The sequence below is a fragment of the Parambassis ranga genome, chromosome 2, assembly GCF_900634625.1.
Source record: "Parambassis ranga chromosome 2, fParRan2.1, whole genome shotgun sequence".
Lineage (NCBI taxonomy): Eukaryota > Metazoa > Chordata > Actinopteri > Ambassidae > Parambassis > Parambassis ranga.
The window spans coordinates 20795747-20820161 of NC_041023.1; the positions used below are offsets into that span (position 1 = coordinate 20795747).

The following is a 24415-nucleotide window of genomic DNA, read 5'->3' on the forward strand; positions in this document are numbered from 1 at the left end:
ATATAAACACACACACAGCCTAAAGGGAAACACTAGCTGGAGAAGTGCAGGTGTTCTCAGCTGTCGTCTCTGCACAAACAGTAAAGGGCACCGTACCTTTAAGCCCCGTTCACATTGAAGAAAGTCAATCCAGCTAGAGTAGGATTGAATCTGGATAGCCTTTAACCTGGATACCTTCAGACCTGGTTTGGTTTGAGCGCCGTGCGTTTGTTTTTGTCCTGTGTCACTTTCATTTTTTGGTTCAAAAAACTTTGTTATTCCTGTCGTAGTTCGACGGTTGTTTACATACGGCTTTTATATGCGACCCGGACACTGTCCCCGTGAACCCGGAAGTATGACATCGCTAGTGGGATTCGCTAGCCGCATTTGCATTCAGACCTGAGCCAGATGTAAGCCAATCCTACTAGATCCACCTCTCTGAGGTGGATTGAGATCTATCCGGATATATCAGGTATCATTGATTCAGACTCATAAAAAAACTATCCGGATATATTGAGATACGGCCCGAATCCCGCTCTAGCCGGATTGATTTGACCAGTGTGAACGGGGTCTAAGATCTAATGCAGCCTGACGTTTGTTGAACAGTGCGGAAACTCTCATGCATGAGAGAGTATAAAATATTAAAAGAAACAGTGAGTCACAGTCTAAATATACAACAGATAACATCGTGTCCAGAGTTTAGCAAGGTTATCTTGCTGACAGTGGAAAATAAAACACAAGATTCAAGAATGCAACACAGAGAGTCATTTGTTTTTATCATCAGGACAACACAGGAATGTAGAGAGTATCATGCTGCAGCTTCCTGTCCAAAAGTGATTTGTCAGTGTGAAAGATAATTAAATCAGAAGTTATTTATTGTCACAACTTTAACAAAACATGCAGTTGGGAGGGAAAACGTCATGCCACAACTGAAGCAGGAAATCATTTTGTAAATTGGACCTGATTGGGTAATAATTGTACCAGTCACATTAAAGGTCCCACGTCATCCCCCTGTTTTTAACAACTTAATGTCCGACTCACATCTCCTAACGATTAGTCTGTCAAGATTCAGCTCAAAATACTGCACAAAAATGTCTATTATAGCGTCTGTACCTTTAAATGCAAATGAGGGACTTATGTCGATGGTGGCAGAAGCTTCAAAAATAAGACCTAATGGCTGAATTGTCATGAAAAACAGATGCTCTTAATTCGCTTCTTCGAATATATGTGAAATCAGTCCTACATGACTAAGATCTGAGCTGCATGCTTGCATATGTAAAGCGTTCAGTATTTAATTGGTAATTTGGTTGTAACCTGTTGGGTCACTGATTCAGTGATAAATTCAGTCATTGTTTAATCCCTGCTCTGGGTACTTAAGCCTCCTAGCACCCTCTAACGTACTCTGCAGCACATCGGAGGTATTTCATTGAGCTTTTTTTTTTGTGTGTGTGTGTGTAAACAGATAACCTCAGTTGGTCTGTCTCAGTGTGTATGATTCACAAGGCACAGGAAGGTGTTATGGAATGTGAACCATTGTCTGGGAATGCAGGAGTCTCCTTTTTCTCCACCAAATGGAAACTTAACATCTTTAACCTTCAGGTCTTTCCCTTACACTGATGTGAAATTTCCCCTCGCTGGTTTGTCTTCCATCTGACAGCCAAAGTCAGCACAGAGGAGATTGTAGTGGAGATTTGAGGGAGGATTGTGTCTGATCGCTGGATCTTATGGTATTAATGACAATACATCTGAGGCATTCAGGGCCTTGACCTAACCTTCAAAAACATCATCACGTTATCCCGCTGTCTTTGACTTTTGCGTTGGCATTAGCTTCTCGGGTTTGCCTGTGAATACCGTCGGTTCACGCCCGGTGAAATTTTCCCCCATTCGTGCCGAAGCCACACTTTGGTAAATTTGTTTTGGAGGAGAGAGAGAGAATGTGAGCGGAAAGCAGATGGTATTAAGATTGAGCTGAGCTCTGATGCAGTTGGTCGCCTCATATGTTGCCTGGAATATATAGTCACAGCTGAAGACCTGGGCTCTAACAGCAGAGGCTATTGTGGTTGATATTCACACTGTGGCATATAGATGCAGACACAGATAAAGAAAGACACTTGGCTGCTTGACAGTGTTAAATCCTATAAAATTAAACCAAGTACTAAACTTAATTCATGGCCAACCAACCCTGCGTCTCTTCATATTATACTGTAGCTCAGCACATAGTCTGCAGCTGCTGGCTGAGCTGAGTATCAACGTTTCTGCCGAGCTAATGCTAACTCGTGCGTTGTGCAGCACCAAATCAGGAGCCTGGCCAGCCCATCCTAATTTGTTAACTGTTCTTTATAAAGAATTAATCAAGTCTCTGTGGACTTCAAATGGATTTCCAGGATGCAGCATGACATCACATAAAGCCTGATAAAGTGATGTGTGAAGGAGGTCTGGCAAAGGTCTGGACTAAGAACAAAATAAGAAACATGGAGTGGTGCAACGTTTGCACTGTTCAAGTAGTATTTATAATCTCAAATAAGAAATTACTAGCCCGTCATAGATTATAAGCCTTTAGGATTGAATCAGTCTGGCTTTGACAAACCAGGTAAAGAAAGAGACATTTGATATGACGGACAAGGTTGAGATGGAAAGAAAAAAAGAAAACAAAAATGTTGGCTGAGTTTATGAATGCTCATCCACAGCCGTTCTGCATCCTGGGACTGCGAACGTGTTAATGCTGCCCGGGCCTGGACGTGTGTGAGAGCAGACGCATAGCACAGAAACCCACAACCACAGAGCCAGCTTTCCAAACACAGCACTGTAGGTGGCGATGGATATCACACATGTACACACATTCACTGTACCATAAACACACACACTCTCTCTCTATATACTTGCAGTAGACTCACATATTTGCAGTATTACAGTTGTAAAATCATTCAGTGTGCATGCAGTCATTCATATACTACACATGTAAATCTTTATTGTTACCAAGAGTGTTAATCGTGATGCGCCTGTCCACGCCGTCACACGCAGACTGAACATATTTTAACAGCCCTGTCAGAGCACTCTCAGGAGACTCCTTAGCCCTGCAGAAAACGTTAGGTTTACCCAACTCAAACTGTCCCCAGAGCCTCAGCCAAAACAGCTGTTAGTGCTCGCCACCTACAGGCACTCACTATCTCTCTCTTTATTTCCCCCCTTCTTCCTTATTTTATTGCAGAAGCTTTATCTGTGTGATAAAATAACCATAAAATGATCATTCTTATTTCAGCTGAAGCACACCCCTCTCATGCGTTGAACATCTAATTCTTGTACAGCAGGTTTTCCTTTAGCTGCATCCCACTGTGTGTGTTAGTGAACCGTCATAGACCCCGTTCACACTGGAGAAAGTCTTTGAATCCGCATAGCCTTTAAGCTGGATATGTTCAGACCTATTTTCAAATCTGGCACACGTGTGTCAGCGCTCAATCCGGCTTAATCCGGCTTGTTTGTTGTCCTCCAAACCGGTAGGTGGCGTCTCGTAATATACAGAGTCCTTTCAAGCCTCGGTAGGACCGCATGCGTGCATGCGCCGTGCATTTTTTTTTTGTCCTGTGTCGCTCGTTCTTTCATTTTTTTTTCTATTCATAAAGCAGTTTATTCCTTTGTAGCACTGTCTAAAATAAACTCAGGGCAAAGCTGTCGTAGTTCAATGGTTTTGTACACCTTTTGTACGCGACCTGGACACTGTCCCTGTTAACCGGAAGTATCACGTTGCTAGTGGGATTCGCTAGATGCATTTGCGTTTAGACCTGACACAGATGTATGCCAATCCAGCTAGATCCGAGAGGTGGCTTGAGATCTATTCGGCTATATCCAGATACGGCTGGAATCCCGCTCTAGCCAGATTGATTTCCCCAGTGTGAATGGGGTCTTACTTATATTTGAAGCATCTTTATATGGCTGCTGTAATGTAATGTAACGAAATGTCTTTCAAAGGAGAGAAAGATGTAAATCATCAGGGTTTTTTTTTGTTTTGCTGGATGTATGTGATCACACAAGTATGCAAATGACCCCCATTTTGAATTTCAGCCTCTGTGTGTGCCATGCATGTCGGACCTGCACACTTTCCTCTGGCTTAGTGTGAGAGCAGGTAAAAATGTGAGGAGGCCTGCAGGCTTTTGCAGATGCTAAATGCTAGCACAAATAACGGATGCATGTTATGCGCCTCAAACTATTAAAAAAAAACTAGTGCACTTCCATACATTTAGCCTATTGATATATCTATTTTTAATATATACATTTTGTTGAGAAACACTGTGCTGTTCTCAGGGATGGCTCATGTACTAGCAGACAGAGTCAGAGAAGCTGTGTTTTAGACATTGCTATTGCTAAGGGAAGGCTGAATCAAACATGTCAAACCAGTCTGGCAAACCCCAACGAAGAGAAGCAATCCTGCTGTCACAATAAAAGCTTCAAATTTGTCAGAATGTGGAGACAAAGTATTTTCATCCTCGTGCAACTTTTTGTCTAAAAAGCAATCGAATTGAATCCTGACTGACGAAATATTGATCTCTGCAGACAGCTGATGTCAAAATACATAAAATTCTACAGCTTGTAGAAAAATGTCTTCTCACAGTTTGGAGGCCTTTTGTATATTTTTGCAGAGATTTTTGGCTTTATATTGAACACAACAATTGTGCAGCATTCACAGCATATTTCCCCTGAATCTATACAGTATCCTTTTGGTCTCCTATGTAATGGATACTGTAAGTGTAAGTGTCTCTCTCCAGCATACCAACCACCATAGCAGGTGGACAGAATATTTTCTTTCATTGATGCGAAGACTAGAAAGGCCTGGCTTTGTGCCAGTTCTTTTACATTCCAGTTTGCTGGAATACCTCTCCTCATCTGGACACCTGCACAGCTGTGACTGCATCGACATGAACAGTAACTCCTCTCTGTTCCTTTCATTTCCAACCTCTATAAACTCAACCCCAGTAACAATGCATCTTTCCTTCTCATTAGAGTAACTGAACCCTGTGGTTTGTGTTTGCAATGTTAGCTGTTCCTAGTGCACTTTCCATGTCAGAATTTTTAACCTGGAGTCCCACATCGTGCTACCAAGGGCCGAAATGCTAACAGGGTGGTTGCTAGCTTGATTATTTTAGCACCTGTGTAATTCAGCTAATGGTAGCCACAAGTGCAAACATAAACAATACTGCATAGCTTTGTGATTTATACTCTCAAACACAGCTTAGATACTGTAAAAAAAAAGAAAAAAACTTAACTTTGCAATAGCAACTGCCAATTCCTAGACTATGTTGCTAGACAATAAGGGGTTAATTATTGTTTCAGCCTGGTAACAAGTCACCAGTGTTCCTTTATTTGGCAACCTCATAGCTGGCAGCCATATAACTTTTGCTAAGCTAGTCTTTACTTGTGTATCTACACATTAATTCCCTTTATTCAACAACCAAAACAGGCGCTGCATGCTCATAGATGCAGAGGAGGAGTCTTTTAACTGGCATGTGAATGAGTAATTTGGGGGGCCCTTTCATGTTTTAAAATCAGAGGTTAAATAGAAGCATTCCTTGCATAGCTCCATAACCATAACGTGGAGATTAATGTGTTTGTTTAAAGGTTGCGAGGGGATCATTGCTCTGAGTATCGCAGTAACAAATCTGACCAAAAAGCTGCAGTCCTCTCTTCTCAGAGAATGCTAAGCCAGCGTTAGGAACATTTCACCAGAGCCAAAAATAGACGCTGCGCTGCTGGCCTCATACTTATTCTTCAGCCCTGCTCCCAGACATTTGCTTGATCTGCTTTGTGCCTCATCTTGGCCGATAGCGACTCATTGTTTCGGTGCTTTTAAATCAAGAGTCTGCGAGACGATAGAGGGACTGTGAGGTGGTGTAAACCCAGTGGCTGTCAGGATATTATCAACTTGGATTTTTAAGGCACGTAGACGGGTTCTGTGCCAGGGTCTGGCAGTCTCGACAGGTAGTAATTTGACTGGTAACTGTGTCATTATAGCCATTGTGGAAGGCTGGGGCAGACAGAGGGAGGGGAAAGAGGGGGAGGAGAAAAGAAAAGAAGAAGAATAAGAAGGGATGGATGGATACATGGACAGATGAAAGACAGTATGTTTCACAGTGGACATGCTTGGGCAGGCTAAACTTGATTAAAAAAGTCTAATGATGTCACAAAAGTGTGACTTCAGGTTGCTCAACTTGAAGGAGCGCTCTCTCTCTCCCTCTTCTTCCTCTTCTTCCTCTGTTAGCTCTTGCAGAGCGTGGGTGGTCCCTTCACTGATGTACACAACACACTGCTACGTCTCTCTTTCTCTCTCTCTCTCTCTCTCTCTCTCTTTGTATTGGTGGTGTTCCTCCATGTAGAGGCCAGACAAAGTGACTGCTGCATTTATCCTTGCATTCAATGAGCAGCCCTTCTTAAACACCATAAATCATTTTATAAAAAAAACCCCATCATCTCAGGTTTGTTATTCATCCAAATCCCGACAAAGCCAGTTTCATTTTAATTTACCTAGTGATAATTTTGTGTGTAAAGTGTAAATGACATGTTTTTAGAAGGGTCTATAACTCATTTTTGTACAAATCTAAACAACAAATGGAAACACTGTCCTCTCAGCTGAATAAATCGTGCATTATTTGCAACAATAACTCCACATTTATATGCTGGCGTGCTTGCATTACTAATAAGTTTGACTCCCTTGGCGTCGCTACTTGTAGGAAGTATGTGTGATTAGGCTGGTGATGTTTGGAGGCCCTGTCGGTTTTAGTTATTGCTCTCATTTCATCTTAATTACAGTTGTATGAATAGCCCCACATCCAAAGCAAAGTGCCATTTGCCTCGCCGCCATTTCACAAATGACACCAAGCGTGCATCTAAACATAGACAGCGAATTCGTGCTGGTATTTAGAACGTCCCGTCCGAGTCGCAGAGTTCTCTGACTGAATGTAATAGCGGAGGGGCAAGGCTGTGTTTACTGTACAGGCTCACAGGGGGGGAGGAGAGACGAGGGGGAGAGGATGCAGTGGGGCGGGTGAGAGCTTTCAGGATCCCTTCTGTATTTGAATGTCTTTATTGTGTATGTGTGCATCTGCATACCTGTGCTGCTCCTCCTGTAATGCAGTGTGTGTGGTACCTGCATACAGATGTCTGCAGGTGGAAGAAAACACAGCTGAAAACTAAGTTTAGCCAAGCTCTGACATGTCTGTAAACAACACAGGAAAAGTTAGCAAGTAGAGATAAGGGCCAGGGCAAGGGAGAGAGGGGGGGTGAGGGGGAAAAAAGGAAGGAGGTCACTGAGGGATGGAGGGAGGGACAAGGAGCGGGAAGGGGAAAAGAAGCAGGCATTTTTCCTTTTCTGTTAGCTGAGGCCGGACTGTGGGAGACTGGAAGCAGTTGCATTGTGTCTCTGCATTGTGAGAAGCTGGAATGGTGAATTGTTTGAAGGCTAATTCAAGGTATGACAGGCACAGCTCTTTCTTTAAAGCACCTCATCGTCTGAGTCACTTGCAACTTTCCGACTCACGTAGTGTTTAAATGAGACTTGATTCACAGCTGTCATGCATCCTCTGCTAGCTTCCGTCTGCTCTGCTCCAGTGTACAGAAGATGTTGGTGGCAGTTTAGCAAAACAGTGTAGATGTACGATGTGAGGCTCAGCAGCTCCTGGGTGGTCTCAGGCCTTGCTGCACAGCCACAGCCTTGTTCCCTCGTGGGGTGTTTTTTTTTTTTAGTGAGAGTTGTTCTTTAGTGATGAAGTTAACATCCTGTAATGGCCTCTTCTCCTTCTTTTCTACAGTAAAAGATGTAAACATGTAAAAGCTCATGCCCCAGCCTTGTTGTCACAGAAAGCCTTGACATCCATGGTCACCATAGTAACAGCAAGTTTTTCAATAGTGGTGAAATTATGACAAAATGACAAAAACATGCCAAAAACAACCATTGATGTTGTTCTTTGGTTACTTAGCACAGAGGTTGTTATTGATGAGATAAAACTAAGACAATAACATTCATGGCTTGCTGTGAAGTAGCAGTGAATGTAAACTGGCAATAATGAAAAATACAGCTAATTGAAATAATACCAACATAATGAAATGTCAGGGAGACCATGGTTCGGCTCTCATAGGACACCGGCGTGAATGCATTTCCTTCTTCCTGTCTCTTCTCTTCAGAAATTGAGTAAATTAACATATCTGCATTTGCTGATGTCACTCCACAGGGCACAATCATGGAGGAAATGGACTTTGAGCGGCGCCGCGAGCTGCGGAGGCAGAAGCGGGAGGAGATGCGCCTGGAAGCAGAGCGGTAAGACCCTGTTCAGTCGTCTTTTTGATTCACGTATTACACCTCCAGGATTTTTCTAATTCCCATGCAGTGCAGGCAGTATTTAAAGGGGGGCTGTCGTTAAGGATTTTACTACTGAGCCTGTGTGTGTGTTATGTAATGAGGCTCAGGTTTTGTCAGTGCACCTCCAGCTAGGAGCTGGCACTTTTGAAAACATCACTCAGTAAAGGAGGCAAAAAAAAGGTTGATTTGAAATGTGATAAGCCATGTGATGACTTTTAGTCTTCAATCACGCCCTCCGTCTTTCTAATTTCCTTTCCAAGATGCTGTGGCCTTGAGTCAATGGAAGAAACTGATTAAACTAAAGTCCATTTCAGCAAATTGATTGAGTAGTAACTCGCCAAGTGCGGTAATCAAAAATAGTAAAAAGGGGGGTTTATTGTGAGAACTTGATACATAGCATGCCAAGGAATTACTTTATAGAGCTTTTTTCTTTTCAACTGTGCCGCAGCCCTCATTATTAAGGAAAAGGGTTGATGTGGATGTAGATACTGGACAAGGTCACCTGCCCCTGAGAAGCTTTTTATTGCAGCCAGTTAGTCCATCACTCACAGAAAACAAGCCGACGCAGGTCTGACTACTGCTGAATGCATAGACTCCCCTCTCTGATCATTCTTTTTTTTTTTATGACATAAAGAATACGTGAGCGGCATTTACCGAAGTGTTGAACAAGGCCATGCGCTCGAGGCAAAATAGGTTTTCTTGTATAAAGGAAAATGTCCATAATAGTGGAGATACACTATGTAATAAAATCCAGGGTGAAAGCATTCATCCAGACATTGAAAATAATGCGCCTGCCAAGTTGTGCATGCTATATGGATGCTGTTAGGTTTATATCCAGAGCCATGCTTCATGCACACATACAGGAGTCCTGTGTACTGACAATATGAATGTACTGAAATAGCAATTAAATGACGATGTAGCCTCAAGACATGGATCATGGGTGGCATCAGTGTTAATTCAGTAGTCGACGGGTCGTTAGTGACGTCATCGCATGGTAGCATGGAGCAATGATTCTCTGGCTTGTGGTAGAGTGGGATGATTGGTGCTTTGGGCGCAAGAGGACCTGGGCTCAAAACCAGGCTGAGTCGTTTGTCAGGTTGGTGTGAAGCAAAAGTTGTTCCAGGCTATGAGAACCATGTGGAGTCTGCTTTAGGCAGGTGTGGAAAACAATGCAAACCATGAACCGGGGGCTTCGGCCCAAGATGTTCGAAGTGGCAGCACGGAGGCGGATGAAGCAAAAGTCGTTGACTCTTAGAATGTGCACCCAGGAGTTTAATAAGAGACTTTACTAAAAGAGATGTGGTCTGAATCCAGGAGCAGAGGCCATGTGAGGAGGTGAGGGCCAGAAGAGATGCAGCAGGCAAATGGCATCTTACTGTCTTATTTTTATTAGCCTTACTATCTATCAGCCTTTAAAACATAACAATGCTTCCAAGTGTCATTACTCTGCACATTTTGTTTAACAATTATTTAATGATCATTTTCTTGGCGTCTTTTAGTTTACGCCTCATTTCTCCAGTTGCGCTCTAAATAGCTGATTGAAGTGAAGGTCTCTGTTAGCAGCATAAACCCCTCATAAACCCCCCCACTGCCAGAATTATTTATGCATTTTTGGAGTGTTTATGTTATACTGAGAGGATGGAATTTGGCAGAAGTCGTAGACTAAAGAAGAGACGACGGAGAGGAGATGAGAGCTGACTGAAGGGGAAATGGAGCAAGAGTGAAAAAGAGTTGTAAGCGTCCTCAGAGTTTATATTTTAAACTCGGTGGGAGTTTGTTCGTGACTGTTTATTTGGTCTGAGCAGCATTAATTTCAGCTGGCAGCCCGACGCGCCGCTCCTGTTATTGATGAAAGATTACATCTCTACATTGTTTCCATTTCTGCCAATATATTGAAACAATCAATATTTACATGCCCCCTCTTGGTTGGATTTAGTCAAAACCACATGTTGTCTCATTGGCTTGGTTCCATTCAACCATCACCGAGCGTGCTGTGAGAAGACGGAGAATGTGGGGGCCATATAATAACGGCTGCAGCAATGCCAAATTCCTGGCTGTTGGCTAAGTGTTTACTGGCCAGGTCTCCATGAGCTGCTTCCTACACGCTGGGACTCGACACAGCGTTTCTGTGTGAGAGCGTCTGTGTGTAATAGTTCTCATGCTGTGTGTGTGTTATGCGTGTCATTGCTGGTGAGGATGAGCGCTTGCATGCAGGTGATGAAGGCTCAACAAGATCTTTTTTTGAACTACAGCCTTGCCAAGCCTTCCTTGTTCTGTCTTACATCAACCTCAGTCAGTTATAGTTGTAAGACAATGATTGTTGACATAGAGGTGCACAGTGGGCTTCCATTGACTGTAAGTGAAGCCGCACACAAATTCACATCATTTTCTGATCTAGGGTTTCTCAATGCTGCTCATCACACTCACACTGTCAGACAGGAAATGTCTGCTTTTTACATGTTATCCAAATGAGAGTGCATGAATGTGGAATTTTCCCATTCAATACAGTGACCAAAGGGGAGGTGCTTCTAAAAATGTCAGTCTTTTTTAACACTGGTTGTGGACATACTTGAGCCATTGTCCTGGGTTTGGCCGTCACTGAATATATATACTCATAAACAAAGGCTGCATGCAGATAGTGATAGTCTGCATGACCACAATGATGAGTTTTAAAGGAGCAGTGTGACATTTTTTACATTCTTGCAGAGAGCAGGTCCTGCATATAACCCCTGTTAAGACCGCAACATAGCCGTGTTTGTGTTTTAACACAGAGCTGTGTTAGCATTTTCCCACTATTTTACAGTGTTACGCTATGCTAACATATCATGCAGATACACTATATTAGGGTTATCTGGTAATATTCCAGCTAATAGCTAGCTAGCATTGTTTGTTTGTTTGGTCTGAAGAGTAGCTATATGTGTAGACAACATGAGGAAGATATCACATTAGCATTTTTCTGAAACTGTCGATATTTGGCCTTGTTTCATAATATAATCTTAATTTTCAAAAAGGCTTTGGTTAGTGCTTTCTGTTTTTTTTTTTATTTCCCACAGTCCCCTCCCCTCGTTCCTTATCTTGTGCCTGTAGTTTTCTCCCACCCTCAATTCATTTGTTCTTCAGATTCCTTTCACGTTCATCTCTGCTTCATCACTTTCACCATCTCCCTTTTGATCTTCCACTTAAATCCTCCACATGCTTCTCGCTCACTGTCTCCTTTTCTTCTCATCTGCCTCTCTTCCCTTCTCTTCTTCTTCTCCCACACTAATTTCTTGTTCTCTCTCTCTCTCTCTCTCTCCACTGTCCTCCTCCTCTTCCTCTTCATTCTCTACATCTGTGTTGGCCCCTTTGCCTGAGAGACCAGGAAGGGCTGAGGAAATAACACCCATCCTCCGTGAATGAGCTATGCCAAACAATCACCCCGCCCTGGGTGAATGGGCCGTTCCAAACATGACCCGGCGCTTCATCGTAACCCTTTGGTTCTGACAGGAAGAAGAGGAAGATACGGATAGAGAGGCCGATATGAGGGAGATCATATGCAGCCATATTTGGGCCTCATAATGGAGGCCTTTAAGTTTTATATGCATGCTATACTACCTCATCCATCTGTGAGTAAGAATAAATGCGGTGTAGAGAAGCTGGATCACAGCTAACATTGTGTATTCTTGGAGCTGGCCCAGCAGAGGGTGGGGAAAGGAGAGAGGAGAGAGAGGCAGACGGGGGTAGGTTGTGGTCCTGTGGGCCGGCAGTAGGAAGGGAAATAGTCCAGAGAGGCCAGCGTGGGAATGGGTCAGCATTTCTGACAGCATGAGCCAAAAAACCCTCCCAGCCACCCCCCCCTCCCTGTCCATCCCTTCCTTCACTCTTCTGTGTTCACAGCAGCCCCCCCCCCCCCCTCGTTCTTTCTTTCGATCCTCCTCTTTTCACTCTCCTTCCCCTCCGTCCCTCTCTTGCAAAGGAGAAGATGTCTTTTCTCAGGGGCTCTACCCAAATTGTTTTCACTGACATTTCTGAGATATTTTGCTGTAAAGAAAATATTTGGACATATTTCTCCCTAATAGGCTCACTGATGGCCATGCTTTGTGTGTGTGTTTCCATGCAGACTGCTGCACATTTTTTTGTACTGTAATGTAACAAAAGGTTTAATTTCCTTTTGGACTACAACCTGTAGTTGCTACACGTAAAATGTAGCATATTAACTGTCGATCAGCCGCTGAAAGCACACATACCTGAAGCTTATAACTGTGGCTACAGGAAAAGGTGTCGACTGATAAAATCTGCAGATTACTCCTTTTTCCATTATTGCGCACGCCCTTTCCTTCCCCGTTTTTCATTTCCCGCTTCTCCCGCTCTCCATTTCACGTGCTCTCTTTCCCCTCTTCTTCTTCTTCTCTTCTCTTTTTTTTCCCTCATGCCTCCCCTCCCTCCACCTCTTCCCATATTTCTGTCAGTATGCTGATGGAGTTTGGGGCCTAGGTAAGGAGAGGGATATTAAATCAGGCCTTTGGTTGTGTATGTGTCTCTAAGCCAAGGCTGTGATTGACAGGAATGCTAATTCAGCTTTTAGGAGTTTGTTCTTCTCTCTCCTACTGAGGAATCTTTAACCCTGAGATTGTCGTCGTCGCCCACCGCCACCAAGGACGCTTTTGTTCCATTTTTAGCTGTTGTCGTTTTCTCTTTCTCATGACATTTGAGGCTGTTTCTGGGACGGATCAGTCTTCTGGGAATTACAGCAGTTGTTGAGCAACTTTTTTTTTTCTCTCTCACAAAAACATGCTGCTCTGGCATTTTAAATAAGGGTTAATGTACTTCCTAATGCAGAGTGACTCTAGCTGAAGTCGATAATGTTCGAGATTAACCTTTTTTTTCTATTTAAAACATTTTTTTAATGTTTGCTTGTTGCTACACCTTTCCCATTCCCCCTTTTGTCCAATTTACTCTCACAGACATTATCCTTCTAGTTCCATATACCTGCACATGTATTATCCAGGGGGACCCTTGTGTGGATACAGGCAGGTAATTGTTCCCGGAATTCCACAGTCTGTTCCTGCTACCAGCCCTGTCTGCACATGTCTTCCCTTTCCTTAGTATTACAGATGCATCCAAATAGATAAAGTAATGATATTAATGCAAAAACAGTCACTCCTCAAGCTCCATGTTTGATTTAGATGATTTAGATTTAGCATCTTTAGACAGTGTTTCTGTCAGTGTAATGACCTAATGGTCCTTTTCTTGCTGTAAGAAAAATGCTAAATATGCATGTAATGCTAGTATTTTCATTTTTTTACAGGAGCTAGTGTTGTTTCAGGCTGAAAAGAGGGGATTAGGCCAGTGTTCTACACTCAGATATGATGAATTTCTCACTCAGCACATGTGTAAACCATTGCCTGACGTCACCGATGTCACCGTCCCACAGGTCCAGCTCGGGCGTTCACTTATTCTGTTATGACAACGGTTCTCATGTGAGGAAGAGAGAGAGCGAGAGAAAAAGTAAAGAAAAAGGGGGAACAGTGGAGGGGAAGAAAATGAAGAGGGGGAAAAGTGTTGTTCACGAGCTGTAAAACCTCATATAAACCGGAGCAGCTTTAGCTCGGCTCACCACACGTGTTGCAATTAACATGCAATGGCATGCTTCATCGGTTGACCTCAAAGGCTGCGCTGTGATGTTAGGTAGCTAGGCATGTGGTTAGCAGTGGGAGTGTAAAGGTCAGCGGGGGGCAGCGCAGATCAAGCACAGAGGTGAGTTCATGTGGCCAGAGACGCAGCAGTTCAGGGCTGGACCTCTGGTACTTTGGAAACATGTCAGGATTGTACTGCAATGTTCTTATGATGCTTTAATTTATAGTCATGTATTAAGTAGCTGCTGTCGTACTTCAGTAGACAGTTTCACACATTCTTCTGACTTTGGACAGGCCCCAGAGAACAGCCTCAACTTGTTGCTTTCAATCACATTTAAGCACATAATATACTGTAGTGTTCTAGCCAACAAGATTGTGAACAGTGGAGTTTTGTTTGTGATGGCTTGCAGCCGCACCCGTTCCTTAACTCACTGCAATAAATAAATACTTGTATAATCCACAGCGTAACTGTTTGGACTTTGTTCCATTGAAGCTAATATAGTATTCAATGATTCATCCTTGTTAATGTCAGGGCAAGAAGGTTAGGGTAGAAATAAGTTAAATGTTTTGATATGTTTTAGATAGCTAGAGATAGCACCCAGCTAGCTTAAAGGTAGGGTAGGAGATTTCATTCTGATGCACTTTTTGTTAAATGAGTATAACTTCTCTTAAGAATCCGATAGCAACCAATTAGTTCGGCAGTTTCACTTTAAAACGAAGAATATTAATCATCATCAGCCAATCCTGCGAGGTGCCCCTGCACGGAGTATTGGCTGGTTGTCACTGCATGATGGCTGAAGTCACAGACCGCAGCTCGTCTTCAGGTAATGTGCGTCCATGTGATTGGAGGCGTGGCTTCGGGGTGAGCTCCGAGAGAAAGGGGTTTTCAAAAAATCCCACCCTGCCTTTAACTTAGCATAAAACTAATCTAACAATATAAGCAAATGATATATAGCATGTTAAATCATCCCAGCTGGCCGTGTCCTGTGATGTTTGGCTAAGCTAAGGAGCTAACTTCACATTTAGAATACAGATATAAGGGTAGCATCAGTTTTTTATTTACCTCTCACTCAAAACTAAAAATGCTGAAGGCTCTAACTGTTAAACTATAGGTTGAAATTATCTTTAATTCAAAACTCTCAGACCAGAGTGAGCTGCGTTTTAGCTGCGTTTGTTTTTATTTTCTTTGAAGAATGAAAACTTTTAAGCATAGCAGTTGTTTCCAGTTTACAGCCTTTCTACACTGCCCAGACCAGTACACGCTCTCTGTAATCCTCGGCCAAGCCGTGTCTCCAGACAGACTTTTTATCAGCCCATGAAAATTGCAGCCACGATAAGAAGTATTGGTTGTTGCACAGCTGACAGGTCAGCTGGAGAGAGAAGAGGGGGGAAAAAAAACCCAGGGCAAATCCACCAAGTTTGGTCACTGTGATGATTATAGTCCAATTTAACGAATCACTTAGTTGAAGTTTCTAACTGCAGCTAAATTGATGATGGGGTTAAAAGTTGAGCGGAAAATGTGTCCTTTTGTCTTCTCACTCGCCCTCTTTTTTTCCCCATTTTTATCGCTCTCAGGATGGCCAAGAATGACGATGATGAAGAGGAGGCTGCCCGAGAGAGGAGGCGCAGGGCACGTCAGGAGAGGCTGAGGAGCAGGGAGAGCGAGGAGCCCGGCAGCCAGCCAGACAGTGTGGTCATGACCAACAGCCACAGGTACAACACACATACAGCAGCAGCTCGCCGATGAGGCAAAGGAGTGTCTGTAAAATGAGACAGAAAAGAGAATGTTAGGTTTTAGCCTAAGTCCTAGCTCATCCAGACCACCACAAACCTTTGGGGTCATGCTAGAAGACCTAGCATAATTCTCATTTAGTTACTTTAAAACTCTTTTATATTTTACTGATGTAGTCAGCCATGCTTTTTAGCTTATGTTAGTGGGACCATCTTGTTTCTCTCACACTTGTAGTAGTTTTACCAGTTGTGAATGGAAAAAACTAAATTAGTTTTCTAAGTTAATAATGTCCTCCTGACCTTTGAGCTAATTATACTACTATATAGTTAGCTCGTTAGCCTGGCATGCTAACAGCATTACATTAGAGCTGACACATAAATCTTGTGCTCTTGTGTGTTTGGATGCTACAGCCCGCTGCAGAATGCTGATACCTATCCATAGGCTGACAGAGGAACAAAGGGGCTAACTATCAATTTTTTATGCAGTTTAAAGCTATGGAATAAATAGTCTTGACTAGAGTGGAAGTGGTGGGTCGCTCTGACATCCAGCAGTACAGACCATTCTTTGTGGTGGTGAATGTTTCCTCTCTATGAGCTCAGAGATACATCCTGAGCTGGTCAAACAACAAGGGGATTGTGCAGAAGGATGCTGAGGCAGGACCCAGCACTCGCTAGCCATTGTTGATTGTGTGGATGCAAGGCTAATGTTTGCCAGACATTTAAGTCAGAACAGTTTGAGTCATGCTGTTTAGAGCGGGGTTGAAGGATATTGCTATTTGTTATATAAAATAGAGACACTGCATAATTTTTATCATGTATGTTGGCTGTAATGTTGGCTGTAATAAGCTCAAAAGCAATGGTGATATTTTACCTTAATGTCTCAACCATCAGGATGCTGAAGTTTCCACTTAGCTGAAAGCAGCACCGATAAGCTTTTAGCATCGTTTTTGAGCTCCACTGAGGGACCAAAGTGCTGAGTGAGTGTGTACAAAAGTCCAGACATGGAATCTGAGAGGCAAATGGCAGATTTTCTGTTTATTTAAAGGCCTGACTTGAGTTTATTTGAAAGAATAGCTGTGGTAAGGACCTGTCAATAAGACCATTTGTCAGCATTCTCTACACATTGGCAACAAAGCTGACAACATCTCTGTGGAAACTTTGATTACAGAGCAACTTTTAGGGGTTATGACCTTGATCAAAAAAATATTGGTGGTAAGAGGAGATAATTTTATGCATTCACTTCCCTCTGCCCACATTTTCTTAACAGCTGACGTCTGCTCTGATCTCATCGCTTCCTCCTCATTAACAAAAAAAAAAGCACACAGTGAAATGTTTGTCCCCTCTCTCTGCCCCTAGCTTGACAGAGACCGTGTCTGTGAGCAGCTCTTTTGGAGGCGGCGGAGACGATGAGGACCAAGCCCTGCTGGAACGCATGGCCAAACGTGAGGAGCGACGGCAGAGACGCATGAAGGAGGCGCTGGAGCGACAGGTGCAGCTGGACCCCGCCGCCGCAGAGGGCAACGACGACGGCATTGCCACGGAGAAAAACAACCCAGAAGAGGAGAGGCCCTCCTCCTGGCGCAGGGGCCGTTACCGTGACAATGAGGACGAGGAGGAGGAGAAGAGGGCAACCTACGGCTCAAGGAGGGAGGAGAAGGAGCGAGAGGAGCCCAGAGAGGAAGAGGATGTTGCTTCTCAGAGGGGAGAGGTTCAAGACGAGGGCGTAGAAGAGGAAGAAGAGCAGAAAGTTGAAGTGGTGGAGGAGAAACCGAGGAGGTCTTACTTGAGAGAACAGGTCAGCCTTGAGCTGTTGCTCGTTTGTGTTATCCATGTATTCATCCTGTGTAACTGCAAATGTGGCGCTTGTTTCTGTAGGCCTCAACCGAAGAGCTTACAATGCAAAACGAGGTAGTGTCAATGATCTTCTTCACTTTTTCATGCACATGCTGGCGGCAGTCTCTTTTAAAAAAACTCTGCTATAATCCTTTTTCATAGGACCTCACTGAAGAAGTCAGTGAGAGTTTAAATCAGGCCCAGTCAGCAAATTCAGAAGCTGAGGAGGATGCAGTAGCATCAGGGGAAGCTGGGGAGGTACCTGAGGATGATAATGTAGAAAATTCATCAGAGAACAAGCCTATTTTACTAAGAAATGACACAGAAGAGGACTTTGAGGTAGCAGAGATACTGCACTCACAGGATAATGAGGTATCATTCATGCGGTAAGAATTTCAGTAGAGGTGTGATGCACAGCACGGCAAGTCTCTCTGGGTAACTTCAGTGTCTTGATCCATCTTTAAGGAGATTCATGAACAGAATAAGTCTCTAAATACACCTTTAACTTGATGTCTGATGCTGAAATTACCCGCACACCTCATGTGGATTGCACCCTTTGCAGACTGGTTGGTAACCGAGCCTTTTTTTTAATGAGGTGTGGTTGCAGCCATGTGGTTAGATTTAGGTTAACAGGTTAATGCCATGCTCTACCACAGAGTGCTCACAGTGTGCTGTTTTTTCTGCATGTCCGTCACCTCCAGCTCCACATCACACTGACTCCACTCCAAAAACTTACTGGAGCAGGGCACCATCCTTTCATGTGTACTTCCAGTCAAAGGATTTTTAGACCATGCTAGAGCGTGTTACATTTCATGCTGCAGAAACTAGAACGTGAAATGTAGAATTTTTTGCCGGAAGAGCAAAAAAAATATTGTATAATGGCTCCATGAACCAAAAATGCCTCACGTTTTTATCTGCAGAAGTTCACTGTCTCCCAATAAGCCTGTGAACTCTGTGTGAACCCACTCAACCCAAACACCTTCCTGCAGGCTCCTACATCTTTTCTTTGCCACATTTACACAGTTTATCATGGCAGAGGAAATTGTTCAGATTTTTCAGATTTTTGATCATTGTTCTTCGGATGCATCATGAGACTTTTATCACAATGTCTTTATTTATCAAAACTACACTGTGTGCACTAACTAGATTATTTAAAACACATCTCCTGAGTCATGATTAACTCACTTGCAGGAAGCAGGTAAAGAGAAACAGCTAGAGAGACTGAAAGGGCAATAAAAGATAACAGTATTAAGCAATAAAATAAGTCTGGTGAGGTTATTATGTCGGATGTTAGGCGGGAACTGTTTAGCCGACTGGCGTGGTAAAATATCTTCCTAAAATGAATTAGCATTAATTACTTTTATAAATTAATTATAAATAACCGCACATCTTTGAATTCTCTGTACTTCTAGCCATGATTGTGTGTTGTTTCCTTCGGCTTCATGTTGCAGGTTAAAACACTGTAAAGCTACTCGGTTGTGCAAGTGTGCATGTTCCACTTCACACCAAGCAGTTACATTTAAAGTTATAAAGGTATATATTGTATAGGTTATATACAGTGGTGGAGGAAGTACTGAAGCTTGGTACTTAAGTTAAAGTACAATTACCCAACAAAATATATACCGGTACTTAAGTAAAAGTTGAATCAAGAATCCTACTTAAGACTTTTACTTAAGTACTTACTTTGAAATTTATTTAAAGTATTAAAGTACTCACACAGTGAGTGTGGCATGTATGTAGGTGGTGGCATTTTAATATAGTAGATGCAGATGTAGTTCCTGGTAACACTTCTGCTTCTACAGATGTCACTACTAGTAATCCTGCCAGCAGCTCATTTCTTTAAGGACGACACAGAATGCTCTGGTACACCCATGATATATAGCCTATAGTGTTATGCAAAAGTTTGGGCACCCCTTAGGAAAATCAGACATTAATGGATGTACTTATGTTATTCATAAAATGTAACAAGTAACTACAAACATTGTAGATATGTAGTGGAGTAGAAAGTACAGATAATAGCTGCAAAATGTAATGGAGTAAAAGTACTTTTAAGTAGTTTACTTAAGTAAAAATGTACTTAATACTTAGTAACTTTCCACCGCTGGGTTTTTTATAGTGTGTGTTTTGACCAGAGCTCAGTTTGATACAAACAGTGCTCAAAGACAAAGAGCACTTCCTGTGCTGAGATAAAGGTATATCCCCCTTTTTTCAGGTGCAATTCAAGCATAGCACCGATAGCATCAGTTTTTTGCTCTGCACTACTGGTTAATAACATATTTGACTGGCTGCGCACATGTCAGGCTCACACACATGATAATTAAAAGATACAAAACTGAAGTGCTGTTGCTGATGATGGACGGCAGTTTGAAGCTGAAATCCTGCAGCTGGAGACACACCCAGAGTGATCACATGTTAGATAATCCTGTAATTCTGGAGTGGACGCAGCAAGATGTGAAGTTCTGTGTTGTTTCATTTGGGGTGGGCACTCGCTCTCTTTCTCTTTTCTCTGTCAGCTGTTACACTTAAACCGATGTGTGTGTGTGTGTGTGTGGTGGCTGCAGGTGAATGAGAGAGGCGGAGCCAGGGAGGAAAGGGAGGATCAGAGGAAGCACAACGGCGGGCTGCACGAGGACACGGCTCCAATACAGCACAGGAAACCTGAGAGGACCCCCAGGTACACACAGTCACTGTCTGCTTCTCTCACTCTGACGAGAGGTCACACTCCTGTGAAGAATTCAACCAAGTCAAGTTCTAAACAATATTTATCTGATTCCAGATGCCAGGGAATGATTCTGGATGCTTTTATTTTGAAACTAAAAAGATGACTTACAGAGATTCAAATCCACTAATTGACCACAAAATATTACGGCTGAGAAATAGGAGCCTTACTTATTTTGCTAAAGCAGTTTAAAAAGTGCCTCTGCTCTCTCTGTCCACTTGTGGAAAAGTACTGCAGTAACTTAATATTCTTGACACAAAGGTCAGCTGCAAAGATCGAGCTACCCAACAACTGAAGATCCCTGTTACTGAGTGGGAGGAGAAGACACACATTCCTATGATAAAAAACGATATAAGAGCATAAAACTAAACCCAAATGTAGAATGCAGACTGGATCCTATTCTGAGAAGTCTTTCATATTTGTCCATCTGCTGGGTAGAGGCCGTTTCATCAGTCAAGAACTTATAGATCCTACAGTGAGATATACCAGCCGAGGCGACAAACAGTAAATGTCTTGTCGCTCAGGCGGGTGTAAAAGTGTGGAAATGTTGCCTGAGGCTTCTGCGGGATAATTGAAAAGCATATCTGAATGTGATTTTTCAAGCAAACAAGTTGTTTTTGTAGCAGAGCAGTAGTGCATTTCTGTCACGTTAGTCCTAAAGTTGGAACACTGGCATGAGCTGTAACACTATCTTTGGTATTTCCTCGTCCTTTTTGTGTTTATGTGTCCAAGGAAGAGAGAAATTCTTCCAAGTGTGTGTTTAAATATTCATTCAGGATCAAATGTCCAGCATTAACCCACTTTGCTTTCCACAGGACGCGTCACTGACCTGTTGTGTTTGTGTGTCCGTCCCAGTCGCAGCAGTGTGCGCTCCCCCGAGGTGTCCCCCGCAGGTGACGACCAGGACGACGACGCCCGTCTGGAGGCGGAGCGCAAGCTGGAGGAGCTGAAGCGTCGCCGCGATGACGCGGAGAGCGAGGAGTTTGAGAGGATGAGGCAGAAGCAGCAGGAGGCCGAGGCCGAGCTGGAGGAGCTGAAGAGGAAGAGGGAGGAGAGGAGGAAGGTGCTGGAGGAGGAGGAGAGGCTGAAGAAGCAGGAGGAGGTGGAGAAGAAAGCCAGAGAGGAGGTGGGAATCAGATCCTTGATGTAATCAGATAATAACTTGAATAATATTAGCAGTAGTTTGCACTGATTCCCATTGAAGACTGTTATAATCCAACATGGCCTTTCACCTTTACATCACAATGCTTAAACCTCCAGGACAGTGGTCCATCAGTGGTGGTGATACATCCACACTGGTGTCCCTATACTCCTTATATTTCCCTATGCTGCTGAGTTACAGTAGGAGGTTTGTCATGAATTAAGATAAATAATATGCAGCCTCAGGCTGGGATTATACTCCCTTGCGGATGCACTCACCACAGATGTGCAGTTGTTCTTAGCTCTCAGTAATTTACTTTCTATTCCTCCTAAAATCACTCCATTCAGGAACAGCAGACTGCTGTGCACGCTTTCCTCTTGTATATATATTATATTCCTTTAATGATAAAGCTGGTATCCTCCTCCTGCTGCCTTGATATTCAGCATGTAGATCACACGGTAATCTTAAAGCTACTGTACGAACGTTGGTTTGAAAAATAGAGCGAATGTTTTGTGTGTAAATAATTTCATGACAGACAGACAGGTTAAAGAATGAAGTCTACCTGCTCTCTCCATCAGGGTTTAATGTAATAAATCAGGTTGTTCTTCTGTGCTCGCTCACAATCGTGGATCCTGTTGAGTCCATCAGTCAGTCAAGTCCTCTTGGGAGTATGATGAGAGTGCTGCCGCTGCAAAAAGAAAAATCACAGAGCAGATTTCATTTTATTTTTCCTTTTCTTTCATGTTGATTTAGCCTTTGCACCTGTATGAGCTGAAACTCATGCATCACACTCCACCGCCGCTCTGACGTTATCTCGCCGTACGTCACTGTTATCATGACAAAACCTATTTGGGTCCCCGCTTATAACTCACACATGTCATTCCTTTTTCCTGCTCTTATAACAACCTCATCCTTATGTATCTCTGAGGTGATAACCTCCTCCTTCCTCCGTGTTCACGTCTTTTCTGGAACGTGCAGCGATCGTTCATCCCACCCCCCATCGGACGCCTGTGCTGTGGCCTAGCATTCTTACTCCTGGTCCTCTTTGTTGATCTTGGCACCGAACGTGGCGGCCCGTCTCGCGCTATAATCTGCTCCTGTTCCTTCTCCTCTTGTGTGATGTTAATGAGGCCTTTTGGTTTGTAATTAAAAGATGGCCCAGAGATACAGAGAGACTAATTAACCAAGACAAGACGGCTGGTGAAGGCTGATGTACTGCCAAGCAGCAGCCCTCTTCTGAATACAGTACAAATGGTTCATACATAAAATTGTTTTTTTTAAACTGTTGATCGTCGGCTGTCAGGCTTTCCAAACTGATGTTTTTTTCCACGAGGCTGTAAATAAGCATTTGCTTCGAGTAATTGAATTTGTCCCTGACCTGCCTCATTGGACAAACCAAGCAAATCAATTAGAAAGTGGCATGCATCTATTGTTCCTGATTGTTGACTGTGCCATTTAATCTATGGCTGAATGAGCACAGTTGCATTTTGGGAAGTCTGTTGTTAAACAATCTTTTATCAGTTTGTTTCCAGGACAGCAAGGTCTCCAGCTGCAGTCTGTTTGGAATAATTAGAGGAGAAGTGGGCAATTAGCATGAGCGGTTACATTTGCCATCAACATTATGTCCAGAGATGCTTGTGTTAAATGACACATCTGTCTGTGCTGTGCTGTGTGTGTCTCAGGATGAGAAGAGGAAGATGAAGGAGGAGATTGAGAGGAGGAGAGCGGAGGCAGCTGAGAAGAGACAGAAGGTGGAGGACAATGGGGACGGCGAGGACAAACCCTTCAAGTGTGTCAGCCCTCGAGGCTCCTCTCTAAAGGTCAGTCCACCTTTTTTGACCTCTGACCGTCACCACGTCCATGTGTCATTCTTACAGTTGTACAATAATCGCAGCAGATTTCTCAACAAAATCTGGAGACTGTGCTGAGTATGTCTGTGGATGCTCTCATTCATCCAGGTCATGTTCTGTCCAAGAGTTTAAATCGAAGCAACTAGACTCAAGGATTTTCTGAAGACGTTTTGCCACTCCCCCGAGTGGCTTCTTCAGTTCTGCAGAACTTAACTTTAAAATCGAGGCAGCTGGAGATCTGCAGAAGTGAAGAAGCCACTCAGGGGAGCGGCGAAACGTCTTCAGAAAATCCTTGAGTCCAGTTGCCTCGATTTAAACTCTTGGACAGACTGTGCTGAACAAACATCTGTCACCAGCAGATTTTGAGGCTAACTGGCTAATTAGTCAGACATTAACTTGTTGGCTGGTTGACCTGTAAATGTTTCCAGCTGCTGTTTTAAATCTTTAAAAATGTCTTAATGAGGGCTGTATAGAGACATATTGTAACTGTATCACTATATAACTAAACCTGTTTGGCTACTTAGTCTAGTTGTATTTTGAATGTAATATTTGTACATACACTACCGTTCCAAACTTTGGGTTCACCAGGCCAGTTCTATAGCTTCTCTGATCAGCTTAACAGTTGAGCTGTGCTAACATCATTACACAGGAGTTTTCTAATCATCAATTAGCCTTTTAACATGATTAGCTAACACAATGTACCATTAGAACACAGGAGTGATGGTTGCTGGAAAAGGGCCTCGCTCATCTGACTGGTACTGTATGGCACACCACAAAAATTACCCTACTACCTAGGGAGCTAGTTAGCTGTACATGCGAAAAATTGTTGGTTACAACAATCAGTTGAAAACTTGTACCGAGCAGCCACTTCTTCATAAACACAGATAATTCAGCTTAAGGCTTCAAACTACTTTAAGATCCGCTCTCCTGAGTCGGCCTTTTGCTGTATTTGTACCACGTCCAGCACAGTCGTCAGCAGAATGAAGTCAATATAACCGTTCTCTCCAAAATCTGCAAATCCCACTCATCCGGCAGTTCAGCAAAGCTTAAGCTAAACGTTCAAAATATTTGAAGAGATTAAGTGCCAGATGACCCGCATCTGCACCTCTCACCTCTCTTAGCTGTCTGCATGAAGTGTTATCTGAACGAGATGGAGGAGTGTTCGTAAATTAAAAGAGGAGCGATGCACTGATGTGAAAAGTC

The 24415-nt window shown here is 43.2% G+C and overlaps 1 protein-coding gene across 9 annotated transcripts in view; it reads left to right on the forward strand.

The window, feature by feature from the left end:
• Nucleotides 1–24415, forward strand: part of cald1a (caldesmon 1a) — a 48197-nt gene that overhangs the window by 15635 nt on the left and 8147 nt on the right. For 6 of the 9 annotated variants that reach the window (XR_003669456.1, XM_028395401.1, XM_028395437.1 and 3 more), the window contains exons 2-9: nt 8196–8281; nt 15514–15651; nt 17026–17464; nt 17545–17577; nt 17665–17874; nt 20064–20176; nt 21077–21347; nt 23045–23182. Coding sequence is in view for 8 of the 9 variants with exons in the window: in XM_028395401.1 (XP_028251202.1) it covers nt 8205–8281; nt 15514–15651; nt 17026–17464; nt 17545–17577; nt 17665–17874; nt 20064–20176; nt 21077–21347; nt 23045–23182 (1419 nt within the window). In the remaining variant the exon portion in view is untranslated. Of the gene's footprint in view, nt 1–7303; nt 7437–8195; nt 8282–15513; nt 15652–17025; nt 17465–17544; nt 17578–17664; nt 17875–20063; nt 20177–21076; nt 21348–23044; nt 23183–24415 lie in introns of those variants that run through there. The other 3 variants (XM_028395410.1, XM_028395456.1, XM_028395464.1) reach the window with 3 other exon arrangements.